The following is an 18,367-nucleotide window of genomic DNA, read 5'->3' as shown; positions in this document are numbered from 1 at the left end:
TTTAAATTATTTAAGTTTTGTACGGTGTTCACCGTGCGAGTTAATAATGGTATATTGTAATAGTTCGGCCTTTTACGGACGTAGCGATATCAATTGTTTTTTTTAACATTACTTTTGAAGAAAAATGTGAAAAGGTTTTTTTTTCTTTCTCACTACTAATAACTTGAATTCTTCTACACATTTTATTAGTCCCCTTAGGGGACTTGTACCAGCGATCATTGGATCGCGGGTACAATATGCTGCGATACTAATGTATTGCAGTATATTGTTATTTTTACAGGCTCCTGTAACAGAGCGATCGCTGTTCCTGTCCGTTAGTCCCGGGTGTCAGCTGTAATACACAGCCGACACCCGCAGCTTATGGAGCGGACTCCGCACGTGAGCCCGCTCCATACATCACCCCCGCACCATGACGTGCTATTAAGTCATAGTGCGCAAAGGGGTTAATGCACAGCGGATGGTGTGAATATTACAATTTTGCACTGATGTGCCATTTTAGTGCATAATATGTTGTGCCACTGAAGACAAATACCTCATAAAACGTTAAGCGGGTTCTCCCGGGTATGGCGATGCCATATATGTGGGTGCAAACTGCTGTTTGGGGACGCTGCAAGGCTCAGAAGGGAGGGAGCGCCATTTTGCTTTTGGAGCGCAGATTTTGCTTGGTAGTTTTTCTGTTTGGGGTTTTGCTGGTATTTCAGTTATGATGTGGGGGCATATGTAAGCTGTGCGGAGAACATCAGGGCATAATAAGAGGGTATAATAATGGGGTAAATAAATAATAATTCATAGATGTGTGGCCGGTGTCGCACTGATAAATGGTGCCCGATCTTATTCGCTTTTAGAAAACACTGCACATTTTGCATCGCCATATTCTGAGAGTCAGAACTTTTTTATTTTTCACTACTGGAGCTGCGTGAGGGCTTATTTGTTGCGGGACAATCTGTACTTTTCATTGGTACCATTTTGGGGTACATGCGATTTTTTTTGATCACTTTTTATTACATTTTTTTGCAAGCCGGGTGACCAAAAACAAGCAATTCTGACAATGTTTTTTAGTTTATTTTTTTGCGGCGTTCACCGTGCACTATAAATGACCATTATATTTTATTCTGCGGGTCGGTACGATTACGACGATACCATATGTATATAGGTTTTTTATGTTTTGCAGCGTTTGCGCAATAAAATCACTTTTTTATAAAATTTATTTTCTGTGTCACAATATTCTGACAGCCGTAACTTTTTTATTTTTCAGTCATAAAAGCTGTGTAAGGGCTTGTTTTTTGCGAGACGGGTTGTAGTTTTTATTGGTATTATTTTCGGGTACATGCGACTCTTTGATCTTGGGAGGGGTGGAGACCAAAAAATAGCGATTCTGGTTTCGTTTTTTATTGATTTTTTTTTTTTGGGGTGTTCATCGTGCGGGAAAACTAACATTATAGTTTTATAGTTGGGGTCCTTACGAACGCGGAGATACCAGATATGCGTACTTTTTTTAACGTGTTCATTTTTTTTCCTATAACGAAAGTCTTATTATAGGAAAAAAATGAAGTGTTTGTTTATATAACTTATAACTTTTATTTTTACACTTTTTTAAAACATTTTTATTCTTTTTTTTTTTACTTTTTTCACTTGTCCCACTAGGGGACACTTAGACTTGCAGCTTTGATCGCTGCTAGAGTACATTACACTACACACGTAGTGTAATGTGTTCTAACTGTCATTGTGACGTAACTGTCACTCTGACAGGAAGCCTCGGAGGACCGGCAGGAGGCTGCTCCTCCGAGGCTTCCGTACATGGCAACCCGGAGGTCATTGTCTGACCTCCGACTGCCACGACAAGCATCGGTAGCCCCCACGATCACTTCGTGGGGGCTGCCGATGTGCTTCAAACCACTTAAATGCGGCAACGGCAATCCGTCGCCGCATTTATGGGGTTAATTGCCGAAATCAGCGGCGATGGTCCGCTGACCGGCAAGGCTGGAGTGTCAGCTGTCAGGGACAGCTGACCTCCCGGACACTGTCCGTTAGGACAGTGTGCGCCGGGAACTACTCCGCAATAGTACGTCTGGATGTGGGAACTAACCCCTCTGCAGGACGTACTATTGCGGAGCAGCGCGGGAAGAGGTTAAGGGTATGTCCACTGTGGCAGAACATCTCAATTGGGTTATAAAAATCCCATATCTCAGCTGCATGGACTGATTTCTATAGCAGAAATTTTTGCCAACAAATCTGCCACGTGTGAACATACCCTTAATGCCTCCTGCACACGGTGCAGATTCTACAGCGTAGTACAGTAGCAGCAACGTGGATGAGACTTGAATTTGTACGCGTCTTTTCTGCAAATTTCATCTGTGGATTCTAAATCTGCAGCGTGTCAATTTATGTTGAGAAAACTCTACGTAATTTCACACAGAAAACCTGGACGAAAATTCTACAGCGAATACGTAATATGTGCCGGGGCCTAATACTGAGCCATGCCGCCTAGGTCTGCTATGACGTATGCTGCCTGCGGACGGGCTTCTTCTCAGGCTCCACTCCATAAAACGATATGGACAGTGTAGAAAGATGAATTGTAGAGTATGGATTGTACCCTCTTGTTAAGTAGAATTCTATTCACATCAGGTTTGAGCCCTACATCGGACACCCCCAAAAAGTATACTGCATAAATTATTTTTTTTCTTTAATAAAGGGGAAGTGAATTTGTCTTTTTTTCTTCAGATGGATTTAAATATGAAAGTATACAATAAAAACACATGCTATGGACATCCTTTAAGTTTTTTGTGGTTCTAAAAAAAAAAAAAAAAATGTCCATGGTTTTCTTCAGCAAAAGTCTGCAGAACAGAAGCCTAGAAGTACTGTACAGTATACGTCTGTCATTCACTACACAGACACTCCGATAAAATCATCATTTATTTGTCAAGTGATATAAAAATAGAGTTGCAATAAATATATATTTACAATAATAAAAAAATTCATAAAAATAGTAAGACAATGATACAAACGTAAGATTGCAAGGTACAGTATCTGACCATTCTTGGAGTTTTCTGTAAATAAAGTTTAATGAAAAGTTGAGAAACTCAAATTCTATTAGAAAGGTGCAGAAAATGTCATAAAAACCATAAAATTCCTTTACATATGATGATATAGTACCAGAGTTGTCCATGGATAAAAGTAGCGCTGTTTCTGTAAAAAGCAGACCCCCTTCTGCTAAACGTATAAGTTTAGCAGAAGGGGTCTGCTTTGTATAAGGAGGGAATTACATGTCTTTGTATAAGACAGGGGGCACTTTAAAACAGGAACATCTAAGGCATTTCTGCTGCGTACCAAGAAAATATAATGGAAGAATGATGGGGGTTATGTATCAGTTAGCATGCATACAGCCACATGTATGCTTTTCAAGTGCCACAGAATTACTATACCAAATTTGCTTACATAGAACACCCCAAAGTACTACTACACCTGGAAAAAAGGAAGAAGAAGCCTCCAGCTCACCTTAAGTGTAGACTTGTACTATTGACCGCGCACGGGTCCTCGTGTCGGCACATGATGAAGAGAAAGTGGAAAAGAAGGAGTTGGATCCAGCGCTGATGTAGATAAAACGGAAACTTGTTCCAAGTTTATTCGATCATGTTAAAACAGGATCAGATAGGATGATGTCCTGAAGTGCAAGGAGAGGTTTCAATGGTATAGGAAGCCTACGCGTTTCAGACGTTTCATGGCTGATGAATAAGGACGCAGGAGGCGTCTGAAACGCGTAGGCTTCCTATACCATTGAAACCTCTCCTTGCACTTCAGGACATCATCCTATCTGATCCTGTTTTAACATGATCGAATAAACTTGGAACAAGTTTCCGTTTTATCTACATCAGCGCTGGATCCAACTCCTTTTCTACTACTACACCTATCATTTCCTAAGCTATGACTGCTTGGATCTACTTCATACAGCATGGGAAATACTTCTATACATTGTAGAGTCCATGATCGTTTCCATTCATAAAGCAGCTCACAAGTTTATGTGGCCGAGCGGGTCCAATCCTCAAAGCATTAAAAGAACACAAAGATTTTACCCAGTTATGTACAATGTTGATATAAATCCATCAGTGGTAGTAGAAATGATATCTATTAAAGTGAAGAAATGATTAATAATCTAGATAGAATAGTCTGAAGAACAGCAATGCATTAGTGTTGGCTCATAGGGACTAGCTGATTCCTGGACCCTAAACACTTATCTTACTACGGAACGATCATCAGGCTGAATTTTTTGGGTCCATATGAAATCTGACTATCTTGGCCAAATAAAACGCGGATAAAATAAGCATCTAAGGCTTTGTTCACATCTGCGTCAGGGCTCCGTTCATGGGCTCCGTTGGGCCTTTCCATCAGTAGAACCCATGAACGGAATCCAAACGTTTGCATCACCATTGATTTCAAGAGTGACGGATCCGATGCAAATGGTTTCCGATTGTCACCGTTGTTTTAGGGTTCCGTCGTTTTGACGGAATGAATAGAGTAGTCGACTGCACGATTGATTCCGTTAAAACAACGGAAAGCTTACAGAACGGTGACAAACAAACCATTGGGTTTATGTTCATGGTTCCTCAGACAGAAAGGTCCGTCAGGACCCGGACGTGAAAGAAGCCTAAGGCCCTGTTTACACTGCATTCCGTGGAAGCGCTGGGGCCCAACAGAAGTGTGTGTTTGGGCATCTGCCAGGCTGGGTATATGTCAGTATACTGGTTGTTTTTTTGTAACTTCATAGGATAACACGGCCTGCTGTGCTTTCCTTTGTAATTGGCCACTGGAAAAATAAACATATACCAAGCCGCATTTTTTTTTTTTTATCATAGCAGCTTATAGAAGACGTTGCAGAAATGGAGGATTCACTTTCGGTGCATTTGTCAACATATATTCTGGTGTATGTGCTGAATGTAAAGCATAAGCATGGTGTGACCAGATCCTGCACTACAGGGTTGGAAACTGGTAGGTTTCAGGGCATGTTGTGTTTACCTAAACACACCGTCTGCCGTAGAAGTGGCGACCTTGTAGCATTTTGGTTTTCCCTCTTTAATGTCGAAACATTAAAAACTGCATGCAGTTTACCATAGAAAAAGTTTCTGGGGACATTTCGTACTATAAAACCGCAATCACGGCAACATTTTTAAAAAATGTCTTCCATACAATTACTGCCGTGTTAATGTATCCTTGAAGGGGGTGTATGGGATTAGAAAAACATGGCTTCTTTCCCTCAACCAGTGCCACTCCTGTCCGTAGGCTGTGTCTGGTGTCCCAGCTCAGCCCTTTTCAAGTGAATGGCTAAGATGCAATACCAGACACAGCCCTTAGACAGGAGTGGCGCTGTTTTGGAAGTAAATTTTTTTTAAAATCTCTTACAACGCCATTAATTACCAAGTGACAGCACTTTAGAAGAGGAGATTTTATATATATATATATATATATATATATATATATATATGAGACACACCAGTTTCCACTCTGTTCATCAAGCTCACTGTCACTTCTGCTGAATACATGTTTGTTTCGCAGCCACAATAGATGTCAGGTGAGGATTACATGAGAATTTCACTGGAGCATTATCATAAGTGACTCCTGACGTACGATGAGACGCCCTGCCAAGCGATGGGACGCCTGAGAAGCAGGAGAACGTCGCCCAGAAGGGTTTGGCAATTATCACGGCCCATCGTCTTGTTTACTTGAACTTTACATCCTGTTTATCTGTTCCGGATAAGCGACGCGACATATATCCATACTGAGTAGATGCTCTTGGGGTAGGGGTGAACGTACACAGCCAGGGCAAACTCCACACTGGGAACTTCATTGTTGTGAACTCCAGTGCTGTAAACGGCCTCTATTAGAGGTCTCACGTCAGAGAAAGCCATGTTTATTGGGAATCCCGTAAACTGTAAAAAACAAACGTAAGTAACTGCAGTATAATTCAGGATATAGACAAAACCACAAAATGACGCAAAAAATGCTTCAAACATTTCCAGTTTCAGCACATAAAATATAACATTATATTTGGTGTAATCCACCCCATATACAAGCTCTCCACTTACTTTCAATGTATGTTTACAAGACCCCCCTTTTTTTTTTTTTAAGTAGTTGTCCAGGAAAAAAACATGGCTATTTTCTTCTAGAAACAGTGCCACCCCTATCTACAGGTTGTGTGTGGTATTGCAGCTTAGCCCCATTCACTTTAATGGAGCTGATATGCAACACCAGACACAACCCATGGACGGGTGTGACACTTTATTTAAAGGAGCACTCCCACAAAATGTTTTATTCTCTTAGAGGCACATTATGTAAATTGTGGTGAAGGTCATTTTCGTACCGGTGGCTGTATTTGCGAGTTATCCACTCTCTTCTGGTCCTGTGTCGTGTGTGGACAGGAGGTCCGTTTCTCCATTCATTCCTATAAGACTCACATCGAGGCTGCGATAGTAATGAATGGAGAAACTGACCTCCTGTCCACACATGACACAGCTGAGGACCAGAAGAGAGTGGATAACTCACACATACAGCCGCCGATTACCTTCACCACAATGTACATAATGGGCCTCCCAATGGACTAGAGAATAAAAAACAATTGTGGGAGTTCTCCTCTAAAGGAAAGCAGCCATGTTTTTCTAATCCTGCAGAACTCTTAAAGGAAGGGTGTCGCGAAAAAAAAAAATTTTATAATCAATTTGCTGTTAGTGTTTTATTAAAAAAAAAATATTTGTGTGTGTGCGTTTTACTTTTTTTATTTTCTCACTTTCTTCTCTATGGGGGCTGGCATTTTTTTTTTCATTTCTGTATGTGTCGATTAACGACACATACAGACATGGAATACGGCACATACATCCCCATAGAGAATGCGAACGGGAGCCGTTCCATTCACTATAGCGTACGCAGTCTGTGTGGGAACGACGCATGCGCCGCTCCCACACAGTCCAAATGGAAGGTCTTCGGCCGAGCCACATCCGGCGCCATTTTCTTGTGTACCGGAAGCCGCGGCCGGACAGTAAGATTACTACTTCCGGTCGCGGCTTCCGGACATGTGTTCTGAAGCGAGCAGACGGAGCGTACGGACCGGAGGGAGCGGCGGCAGGAGCAGGTAAGTTAGGTCTGTGTATGTTCGTGTTTTAGTGTGTGATTACCACTGTATGTAAGCCTACTATACGGTGTATTCGCTCAAAAAATGGCGGCACACAGTGTAGGAGGTTTGAACATTCAATCCCCTCCTTTCTCCTGGCACTAGCCAGGATAAGGGAGGGGGGATTGTTTGAGGACGCTAGAGCGAGTGTGTCTTCTCAAATTTTGCAGCATAAAGCAATGTGGTTGCTTTACCACATGCCAATGCTGCAATTTTGGGAATTGCTCCCTCTAGTGACCAGCACTGGGAAATGTTATAAATTAGAATCTAATTTATAATATTTCCTGACTCGTGAAAAAATAAAAAAAATTTAGAACAATGTTTAATCATTTATACACTAACTGTTTAACTAAAAAAAAAGAAATAATAATTTTCTAGCGACACATTCCCTTTAAAACGTCCAACTGACACAGGTGCAGGGCACATTGCAAGAGGAAGCTGTTACACTGTAACGCACACTGCTCCCGTGACAGTTGGACATGATCTGTGAAGATTTTTAGCCACAGGATGTAAACAAAGATGTTTCAATTTACTGACAGCAAGCAACTATCTTAGAATTGTGAGAATTTAATAAATGTAGATTACTTGACGTACCCTATAATCTCCCAGCTGCTTTTGCAGTTCTGCCCGGTGATCTTCCTCCACATCTTTGCCTCGGTTCTGTTCCAATAAAGGAAGGAAGTGCCTGAGAGTAGATGTGCAGTATCTGTTCCAGCGGGTAGGATGTCTTGGTCTCCACTCCATTATCTTTTCTTTCAGCAGCTTTTCAATCCTATAAACACACAAACTACATATTCATCTTGCCATTTCAATAGGTTTTTTTTTTCCATCTGTCCTCAAATCATGAACACAATGGCAGATTGGCAGTGAGGACTGACACAGACACACTAGGAAAGGAGCAGGAGGGGGATAGTTTTGTATAAGAATTGTATGACATTCAGGGTCTGTAGAAAGCTGGGTGGAATCCTATAAACATTGCAATGGTTGTGACACAATGTGAGAAAGATACTGTCACATCTAAATAGAAATACATTTGTTCTACTTGTTGAATATGTGGTGTCACAGTCCGCCATCCTTCTCAGACTTATCCGGATACTATACCTGTCCTGAAGTTCCATGGCTGCGGTCTTATCTGTACGCTGATAAATCAATTCCTCTGGCTAAGGGTTAAGAAAAACACATACATTTGTTAGAAGACTATGAACCATTACATAACATCCAAAATGTCAGATTTGTAACATGACCAACACAAATATAATTATCTTTAAACAGCGCCACTCTTGTCTATAGGTTGTGTATGGTATTGCAGCTTATCTCCATTCAATTTAATAGGGCTTAGCATCAATATCCAACACAGCCCAAAAAAAACACCCATTTTTTAAATTCATTTATTTGTTTTTTTTTACCCTGAAAAATCAACTTTTATTCATTGTGTCAATTTTAGATCTAACATTCCGTGCTGATCCATTTCTTAATATATCTTTATATTGGTTAAAGTTCAGTACACCGCGTTCCAAATTATTATGCAAATGTTATTTTTCACTGATTTTCCTAAATAGTCGATGCGAATGACAGTCAGTATAATCTTCAAGCCATCAACCGTTGGAGTATAATGCGAATTTTATTGAACAAATCTCCTAATGATAACAGATTTTTTTTTTAGAGGTAAAAACCTCAAAATGCACTGCTTCAAATTATTATGCACAACAGAGATCAAAACATTTTAAAGGTTGTAAAGATAACTAAAATGGTAATTTGTTGAATTTGCAGCATCAGGTCGTCATATTTATAGAAATCAAAAGCTCTTTCAATCAAAAAAAACTTAACAGGCCAAGTTCCATGTTAACATAGGACCCCTTCTTTGATATCACCTTCACAATTCTTGCATCCATTGAATTTGTGAGTATTTGGACAGTTTCTGCTTGAATATCTTTGCAGGATGTCAGAATAACCTCCCAGAGCTTCTGTTTTGATGTGAACTGCCTCCCACCCTCATAGATATTTTGCTTGAGGATGCTCCAAAGGTTCTCAATAGGATTGAGGTCAGGGGAACATGGGGGCCACACCACGAGTTTCTCTCCTTTTATGCCCATAGCAGCCAATGACAGAGGTATTCTTTGCAGCATGAGATGGTGCATTGTCATGCATGAAGATAATTTTGCTACGGAAGGCACGGTTCTTCTTTTTGTACCATGGAAGAAAGTGGTCAGTCAAACTCTACGTACTTTGCAGAGATCATTTTCTCACCGTCAGGGACCCTAAAGGGGCCTACCAGCTCTCCCCCCATGATTCCAGCCCAAAACATGACTCTGCCACCTCCTTGCTGACGTCGCAGCCTTGTTGGGACATGGTGGCCATTCACCAACCATGCACTATTCCATCCATCTGGACCATCCAGGGTTGCACGGCACTCATCAGTAAACACGGTTTGAAAATTAGTCTTCATGTATTTCTGAGCCCACTGCAACCGTTTCTGCTTGTGAGCATTGTTTAGGGGTGACCGAATAATAGCTTTATGCACACTTGCAAACCTCTGGATTCCCGCGAACCTCAAGGTGTAGGATCCTCCAGAGGCACCAGCGGCTTCAAATACCTGTTTGCTGCTTTGCAATGGCATTTTAGCAGCTGCTCTCCTAATCCTATTAATTTGTCTGGCAGAAACCTTCCTCATTATGAGTTTACTGTATAAATCAGTATACAGTATGATCCTCACCTTTGTCTGATAAAATTCTGAAAGTCGGTAGTAAAATGGCATAAATTGTCACTTTGTGCCCCCATATAGACGTTAGGCCCTGTTTGTGCCCCCATAGAGTTACTGCCACACAGGTAGGGCCACCCAGCACCCCTCCCTGTAGGTAGAGCCTTTGGGGCTTCCTCTATTGGAATCCCCAGGCAGAGCATTGCTGACACTCTGGCTGGGGATTCCGCTTCAGGAGAAGCCCCTGACGTCGCTGTCCATATATGGACAGTAAGGTCAGGGTCAATCCCAGAGCCGAAGTCCCGGGCAGAGCACTACTAGCACTCTGCCTGGGATTCATGCTCTGCTCATGACATCACTGTCCATATATGGACAGTGATTTCCGGAGCAGAGCTTAAGTCCCAGGCAGAGCAATAGTAAAGGCTCTGCTCCACTACTCCAGCTCTGGGGGAAGTCCTTGACATCACTCCATATATGGATAGTGATGTCAGGGGCAATCCCAAAGTCCCGGGCAGAGCGCTAATAGCACTCTGCCTGGGACACTGCTCTGCTCCTGACATCACAGTCCATATATGGACAGTGATGTTTGGGGCTTCCCCAGAGCCGGAGTTCCGGTAGAGCGCTATTATCTACTAGCACTCTGCCTGGGAGTCTGTAGCGTAGTAAATGGCAGAGCAGGGAGATACCTTCCTGCTCTGCCTTAGCGGTCATCAGTATCTGCGTATGAAGGACGACGCAGATACTATTGAATGTGGCGTCACTATCGCTGTAGCAGCCATAGCGGCTGCTAGCGGGGCCACTGGGCATGGCGGGGGTGGCAGACAGTACGGGCCCCCTCATGCAGTGCGCCCTGTGGCAGCCGCTATGGCTGCTACAGTGGTAGCTACGTGGCCTCCTAGACAGGGGCTCCCTCTAGAAGCAGAATCCCCAGGAAGGCTCTCGCCAGGATTCCATTGTTGGAGGAGCCATGATGGCAGTGGTAGCACCTGGTGCCTGAATGGGCCCCCCCCAATGGTAGTGGGCCCCGGCACTTGCCCGGGTGGTGACGCCGGCCCTTATGATACTTCCCATCAGCATCGGACTGGCCTACCGGAGGATCCTCCGGTGAGCCCAGGCAGCGAGCTGCTTTTATCCACCAGCGGAGCAGAGAGATATTGTCTCCCTGCCCCGCTGCTTACTCTTGTAGGCAGGACTGGCGTTAGGGAGCCCTCCCAACTATAACAGCGGTAACGGCTGCTACGGGGCCCAAAGCATGAGGAGCCCCTTGCCGCCCGGGATATAAATGTTATTTTCAAGGCAGCACTAGCCCCCTCATGCCCGGTGGCATCGCCAGCACCGGAGGGGGCACTGGTGCTAGTGACTACCACATTCACTTGTATCTTTGACTTCAGGACGCAGATATAATTGAATAGTATAGGCTGCAGGCTACATCATTGCACCACGCTGGCCTATGCAAATGTCCCGTCTGAGACGGTAGAGCACTCCATCCGTCGTGGGAACAGGGCTAGGTAGGTCCTTTATTTGGGGGGGGGGGGGGCTGGCTCTGTGGCACTATCTACAAGAGGGGGGAGCTGTGTGTGTGTGTGTGTGTGTGTGTGTCACTATCTACAAGAGGGGGGCTGTGTGTGTGGCACTATGCAAGAGAGGGGGCTGTGTGTGTGTGGCACTATCTACATGAGGGTTGGCTGTGTGTAGCACTATCTACAAGAGGGGGGGCTGTGTGTCGCACTATCTACAGGGGGCTCTGTGTGTCACGATTATTATTTTGGAGCCTAAGGGGGGGGGGTACTATTATAGTGTGTGGCACCGAGGTGGCATGACTTCCATCTGGGGCACTACAAATGGTGAGGTTTTTGTATAGGGTGGAGAGGTGCTATAAAAGCGAGATGCCAAAGATGTTTGTGTTGCGAATTCTGAAGAGGTTATTCGTAGTCGGGAGAAAGCATCAGGGCAATCTGGGCCAGATGAAGAAGAAAAGGAAAAGTGAGTGACTCCAATCTGAGAAGATGTCACCGGTGAGTCACTGGATTTGACTCTATTGTATTAAAGGAGGTTTCCCATCTTAGACATTCATGGCATATCCACAGAAAATGCCAAAAACGTCTAATAGATGCGGGACCCAACTCTGGGACGTGCACCTATATCTAGAAATGACCGCAGAATCAAGGCAGAAACCAGTGGAGAGAGGGTCACGCGTGTGCGTAGCTCTCTCTGTTCTGTTGTATGGTTGTTATGGAAACAGTCAAGAAGCCCTTGCTCAGCTGTTTCCGTAATCCCCACTGAACAGAATGGAGAGAGCTGCGCGCACGCGTAACCCTCTCTCCACTGGTCTCCGCCTGGATTCTGCGGTCAGTTCTAGATATAGGTGCGGGTCCCAGAGCTGGGACCCGCATCTATAAGACGTTTTTCGTATTTCCTGTGGATATGCCATGAATGTCTATGAGAAACTCCTTTAAGTTATATGGTCTGCAGAGCGCCTGTGCAGGACTGGTATCTACCACTATATGGTCACTATGTGGTGGCAATATTGGTCTTTGGTTTACCACACACGTTTTACTACACAATTAAGAGTGGTCACATTATTTCTATATAGCTGACGGGTGGGCCCCAAGATTTTTTTCCTCTGGTGGGCACAAGACACGGTTTCCCATAGTCACTTATTTTCAGATGTTATCAGAAATACCTGCACACTGGATAGTCCAGGATTTGGGTAACTTCTTGAGAAGAACGGTTTCCACAGCTTCGGACGGCTTGTGTCAAAGCTTATACTCATAGGAGAATCATATTGTTGAATATTAAACCAGATCTAAAGGAAAATAGTCAAATATTGAATGCAGCAGAGATGGAATAAATTCACAGACAAACAAGTATATACTGAGGGCCAGGTAACATGGAAGATTTAGGACCTGGTAGGCTCAGACTCTTTCAAGTCAACCTCCAAAAAATAAATGATCATTTATAGTTGTCGGTCAGTGGTGAGGGTAAGAGCTGGGACAACGTCGCTCATATGATCACAATATCTATCACACACTTACATTATCAGCATTAATCAGGCAGCCCACACTTTGCAATGGACAAAAAGTGTCATATTGACCATAAAAGCGACCATTGCTTGGATTCCATATGATGTACTGATTCTGCTCCACCGTCAGCACATAAGTAGTTGGGCCCTGAGAAAAAAGATAAAAAAATAAATTTATATTATATATCGCATCACAAATCCACGATTTCACTGTAGCCAGGACATGTGGGCAGTTCTCGTATAGAATAAAACAATATAATAGTCTGTGTTAACAGTGTTTAAATGATAGGCTGCTTGTAAGCAAAGCTTTTATCCCCATGACAACACTTCCTGCCTTGTGTCCTTGCAGTTCAGACATTCATGTGGATGAAGTATAAATGAATGAATTCACAGCCCACAACAGATGCTACTCCAGTTAGTTAGGATGTGGACTTTGATGTGGATGATGTTTTGGGAAGTAGGGTCTCTGGAGGAAATAGGCTTCTAACAAATTTTTGATATCCCCGCACAGGAACGAGTAATTAAAATTACATTTTTATACATCTTAGGACACATTAAATTGGTTTTCAGAAGAATCTGTGGGAGGTCATGGAGACCGTAGATTTTGGCTTGTTCTCTTTCCAGATCAGAGCACTTATAATGACATCAGCACCAATGTTATACTTTATACATAGCATTGTAACACAAGTTGTGACTTTCAAAAAAACAAAAACAAAACTGAAATATTACAATATAACACTGTTTGGTGTGTAATTGTGGGTCACTGATCACTACCTCAGGGATGGCGTTTCCTATAACAAGCCAAGTCTTCTTTCCCATGTCCAGGAAATAATTACACAGAAGCACGGCATGTTCTTCCTCATCTCCAGCCAGAAGGTCAAGGAATTGCTGCAAAGTACAAGGGACAGGAGATGGTATCACTATCATAGTATGACTCTTGGGGCATATGGACATAACAGCGGGGGTCTATAAGCCAGAGCAGAGACCTGGTAATGAAAGGCAGCCCCCTCTGGCGGACCCAGCGTTTCCATGAAATGCCCAATTCCTGATCCATTTGAATGGCGCATGTAAAATGACACATAATAAGGCCCTGTTTACACAGGGTATTTTGCAGACAGAAAAAATGTGCCTAAAAATTCCTGCGTGTGTGCGTAGCAGAGCCGTGCGCGCGTAGCAGAGCCGTGTGTATGCGTGCGCGTGTGCGTAGCAGAGCGTGCGCGTGTGCGTAGCAGAGCGTGCGCGTGTGCGTAGCAGAGCATGCGCGTGTGCGTAGCAGAGCGTGTGCGTAGCAGAGCGTGCGCGTGCGCGTAGCAGAGCGTGCGCGTAGCAGAGCGTGCGCGTAGCAGAGCGTGCGCGTAGCAGAGCGTGTGCGCGTAGCAGAGCGTGTGCGCGTAGCAGAGCGTGTGCGCGTGCGCGTAGCAGAGCGTGTGCGCGTAGCAGAGCGTGTGCGCGTGCGCGTAGCAGAGCGTGTGCGCGTAGCAGAGCGTGTGCGCGTGCGCGTAGCAGAGCGTGTGCGCGTGCGCGTAGCAGAGCGTGTGCGCGTGCGCGTAGCAGAGCGTGTGCGCGTGCGCGTAGCAGAGCGTGTGCGCGTCGCAGAGCAGAGCGCGTGCGCGTCGCAGAGCAGCGCGCGTGCGCGTCGCAGAGCCGCGCGTCTGGGCGTCGCAGAGCCGCGCGTCTGGGCGTCGCAGAGCCGCGCGTCTGGGCGTCGCAGAGCCGCGCGTCTGGGCGTCGCAGAGCCGCGCGTCTGGGCGTCGCAGAGCCGCGCGTCTGGGCGTCGCAGAGCCGCGCGTCTGGGCGTCGCAGAGCCGCGCGTCTGGGCGTCGCAGAGCCGCGCGTCTGGGCGTCGCAGAGCCGCGCGTCTGGGCGTCGCAGAGCCGCGCGTCTGGGCGTAGCAGAGCCGCGTGCGTAGCAGAGCCGCGTGCGTAGCAGAGCCGCGTGCGTAGCAGAGCCGCGTGCGTGCGTGCGTAGCAGAGCCGCGTGCGTGCGTGCGTAGCAGAGCCGCGTGCGTGCGTAGCAGAGCCGCGTGCGTCTGTGCGTAGCAGAGCCGTGTGCGTGCGTGCGTCTGTGCGTAGCAGAGCCGTGTGCGTGCGTGGGTCTGTGCGTAGCAGAGCCGTGTGCGTCTGTGCGTAGCAGAGCCGTGTGCGCGTGTGTGTGTGTGTGTGTGTGTGTGTGTGTGTGTGTGTGTGTGTGTGTGTGTGTGTGTGTGCGCGATACCAATTTTGTTCATTTTTTTTTACATTACTTTAGAAGAAAAATGGGAAAAGGTTTTGTTTTTTTACTTTAAAAAAAATAAATTCTCACTACTAATAACGTTAATTCTTCTACACATTTTATTAATCCCCTTAGGGGACTTGATCCTGCGATCATTGGATCGCTGGTACAATACACTGCAATACTAATGTATTGAAGTATATTGTTATTTTTACAGGCTTCTGTAACAGAGCGATCGCTGTTCCTGTCCGTTAGTCCTGGGTGTCAGCTGTAATACACAGCTGACACCCGCAGTGAATGGAGCGGGCTCAGCATGTGAGCCCGCTCCATGCATCAACCCCCTCACCATGGCGTGCTATTAAGTCATAGTGCGCAAAGGGGTTAATGCACAGCGGATGGTTCAAAGTGAAAATTGCAATTTTCCACTGGTATGCCATTTTAGTGCATAATATGTCGTGCCCAGTTTGTGGCACAGAAGACAAATACCTCATAAAACCTTAAGCGGGTTCTCCCGGGTATGGCGATGCCATATAAGTGGGCGCAAACTGCGGCTTGGGCACGCTGCAGGGCTCAGAAGGGAGGGAGCGCCATTTTGCTTGGTAGTAGTTCTGTTTGGGGTTTTACTGGTATTTCAGTTTATACTGTGGTGGTATATGTAAGCTGGGTAGAGTACATCAGGGCATTATAAGAGGGTATAATAATGGGCTAAATAAATAATAATTCATAGATATGTGGCTGATGTCGTACTGATAAATGGCGCCCGATTTTATCCGCTTTTTGAACACTCTGCACATTTTGCATTGCCATATTATGAAAGCCAGAACTTTTTTATTTTTCCTCCACCGCAGCCGTGTGAGGGCTTATTTGTTGCGGGACAATCTGTAGTTTTCATTGGTACCATTTTGGGGTACATGCGATTTTTTTTGATCACTTTTTATCCCATTTTTTTGCAATCCTGACCAAAATACAAGAATTCTGACAAAGTATTTTAGTTTATTTTTTTTGCGGCGTTCACCGTACGCTATAAATTACATTTTTACTTTATTCTGCGGGTCGATACGATTACGACGATACCAGATGTATATAGTTTTTTTTCCTTTTTTTAGCGTTTGCGCAATAAAATCACTTATTTATAAAAAAAAAAAATTGCATAGTTTTTTATTGTTTTTTTTTTGGGGTGTTCATCGTGCGGGAAAAATAACATTATAGTTTTATAGTTGGGGTCGTTACGAACGCGGTGATACCAAATATGTGTACTTTTTTAACGTGTTCATTTTTTTCTATAATAAAAGTCTTATTATAGGGGAAAAAAATGCGCCAAAAAACCACGTCAAATACACGCCGTGTGAACCTGTCAATTGAAAAGTCATTCACCACAGGGTCTCCCTCTTGACTTTCATCATTCTTAGCCATTTGGTGTGTCCTAGAGCTCTGCCAGCTGCCATTGTAAAAGCACTGCCAAAATGGGAGCCGGACAATGCTTAGCAATTTGAAGACACCTTTTCCTGGCTTGTAGCCAAAAATAGGGAGGGGGTGAATCTCCCTCCCACACTTACGTCAGCTGTGAGTCAGGGTGCTTTCCCTTATTCACCTTGCTGTAATTCTGGTAAGTGCTCCCTCTGGTGGCCAACATAGAAAACATGTCAAATTATTATTACATTTTTAATACTTCCCACCTTGTGGAAGAAAAAAAAAATACAGCAAAAAACTTACTGAATTGTTTGGTTTTTTTAAAAATTTGCGACACATTCCCTTTAAGAGGACAGTGGGCCCGCTTATCCACTGGGCTCCTGTGCAACTGCACAGGTTACACCAATGGTACGTCCGCCCCTGATGAGGGGGATATTGCTAAGTGAGGGGGTCAAGTTCTAAAAACAAAATAATAATGTAATAAAAGGAAAGGAGTCAGATTAGGGAATGTGACAGGTCTCTCTAAAAAGGGCACGCTTAAGTGCATGTTGGGAATTAAATTTGGTTGTCTGTGGTAGCGCATTCCAGAGAACTGGTGCAGCACGAGAAAAGTCCTGGAGAGGGGAGTGGGAGGTTCGGATTGTGGAGGATTTTAATCTAAGGTCGTTGGTAGAACGTAGAGCGCGAGAAGACTGGTAGACAGAGATGAGGAAGGAGATGTAAGGAGGTGCAGCACTGTGGAGAGCTTTGTGGGTGAGAGTAATAAGTTTGAATTTAATTCTGAATGGTATGGGCAACCAGTGTAGAGACTGGCGCAGCGTAGAGGCGTTGATGTAGCGGTCCAGTGTAGAGACTGGCACAGGGTAGGGGCATTGGTGTAGTGACTGGCACAGGGTAGAGGCGTTGGTGTAGTGATTGGTCAGAAAGATGAGCCTGGCTGCTGCATTGAGGATAGATTGGAGAGGGGAGACTTTAGTGAGGGGAAGACCGATTAGTAATGAGTTACAAGTGTAGGTTCAGACAGCACCAGATACATGGAAGGGGGGGGGGTTTTGCACGGATAGGGGCCCAACCCAAATATATATATATCTATATTTAGTAATGAGTTACAGTAGTCAAGACGAGAGTGAATCAGAGCAACAATGAGAATTTTGGCTGTGTCCACAGTAAGAAAAGGGCGGATTCTGGAGATGTTTTTGAGGTGAAAGTGACAGGAGCGTGAAAGTGAGGAGTAAAGGAAAGATGGTCTTCAGTGGCTGCTGCAGGGAAAATGTATGGCCATCTGTAGATTTACCCTGCTACAGGTTATGGAATTAGATATGTTGTTGTCCAACGTTTGGCTGGTTCCCATCTCATATTTATGGCCAGCTTTAATGGAACTAGTGGGCCCCAATTGGCAACTGCCCTATAGCTGATCATATAACTCCGTCCAGGCCACGCAGATCAGATCCCTAGTAAGAGATGACGATCCCTCCAGTGCACATTCTATAAGGATCCGTATATAAAGTCTGTACACACTTGAATATACCCACACACATGACGCCATACGCAGTTCATCTCATTGTGCTCTAGAATTCATACTCACATCTGATGTACTCCATAAATTACAGATCCCAGCAAACGACACGTTATCCGGCAGGAAGGGAATTAATGACACGTACCGAGCCACCAGCTCCTGTGTGGGAGACATTGGATGTACGTCAGTGTGGAGAGGGTGACTGCTTATTTTCATAGAATGCAATTATGGCATAATTATGAAGGTCAGTAGTCACGAATGCCGGCCTGGTATGGTCATAACGTCACGGAGTATGGTAGAGGGTATGGCACATGCTAACCAACTGCAAATGCCAAATGTTACAGACCACCCCAT

The 18,367-nt window shown here is 44.7% G+C and overlaps 1 protein-coding gene across 1 annotated transcript in view; it reads right to left on the bottom strand.

Moving 5' to 3' along the window:
* Window positions 1–4,558: 4,558 nt before the first annotated feature.
* The window catches only part of CC2D2A (coiled-coil and C2 domain containing 2A), a 78,975-nt gene continuing 65,166 nt past the window's right edge, over window positions 4,559–18,367 (bottom strand). Inside the window, exons 30-36 of the mRNA XM_075858261.1 lie at window positions 18,083–18,172; window positions 13,651–13,764; window positions 12,890–13,024; window positions 12,538–12,660; window positions 8,258–8,316; window positions 7,751–7,928; window positions 4,559–5,921 (exon numbers count right to left, since the gene is read on the bottom strand). Coding sequence (XP_075714376.1) covers window positions 5,733–5,921; window positions 7,751–7,928; window positions 8,258–8,316; window positions 12,538–12,660; window positions 12,890–13,024; window positions 13,651–13,764; window positions 18,083–18,172 — 888 coding nt within the window. The 3' untranslated portion in view covers window positions 4,559–5,732. The remainder of the gene's footprint in view (window positions 5,922–7,750; window positions 7,929–8,257; window positions 8,317–12,537; window positions 12,661–12,889; window positions 13,025–13,650; window positions 13,765–18,082; window positions 18,173–18,367) is intronic.

The sequence above is a fragment of the Rhinoderma darwinii genome, chromosome 1 (genome assembly GCF_050947455.1).
Source record: "Rhinoderma darwinii isolate aRhiDar2 chromosome 1, aRhiDar2.hap1, whole genome shotgun sequence".
In the NCBI taxonomy this organism is placed as follows: Eukaryota; Metazoa; Chordata; class Amphibia; order Anura; family Rhinodermatidae; genus Rhinoderma; species Rhinoderma darwinii.
Note: the sequence above shows the minus strand (reverse complement) of the source record. Positions and strands in the feature narration are given on the sequence as shown.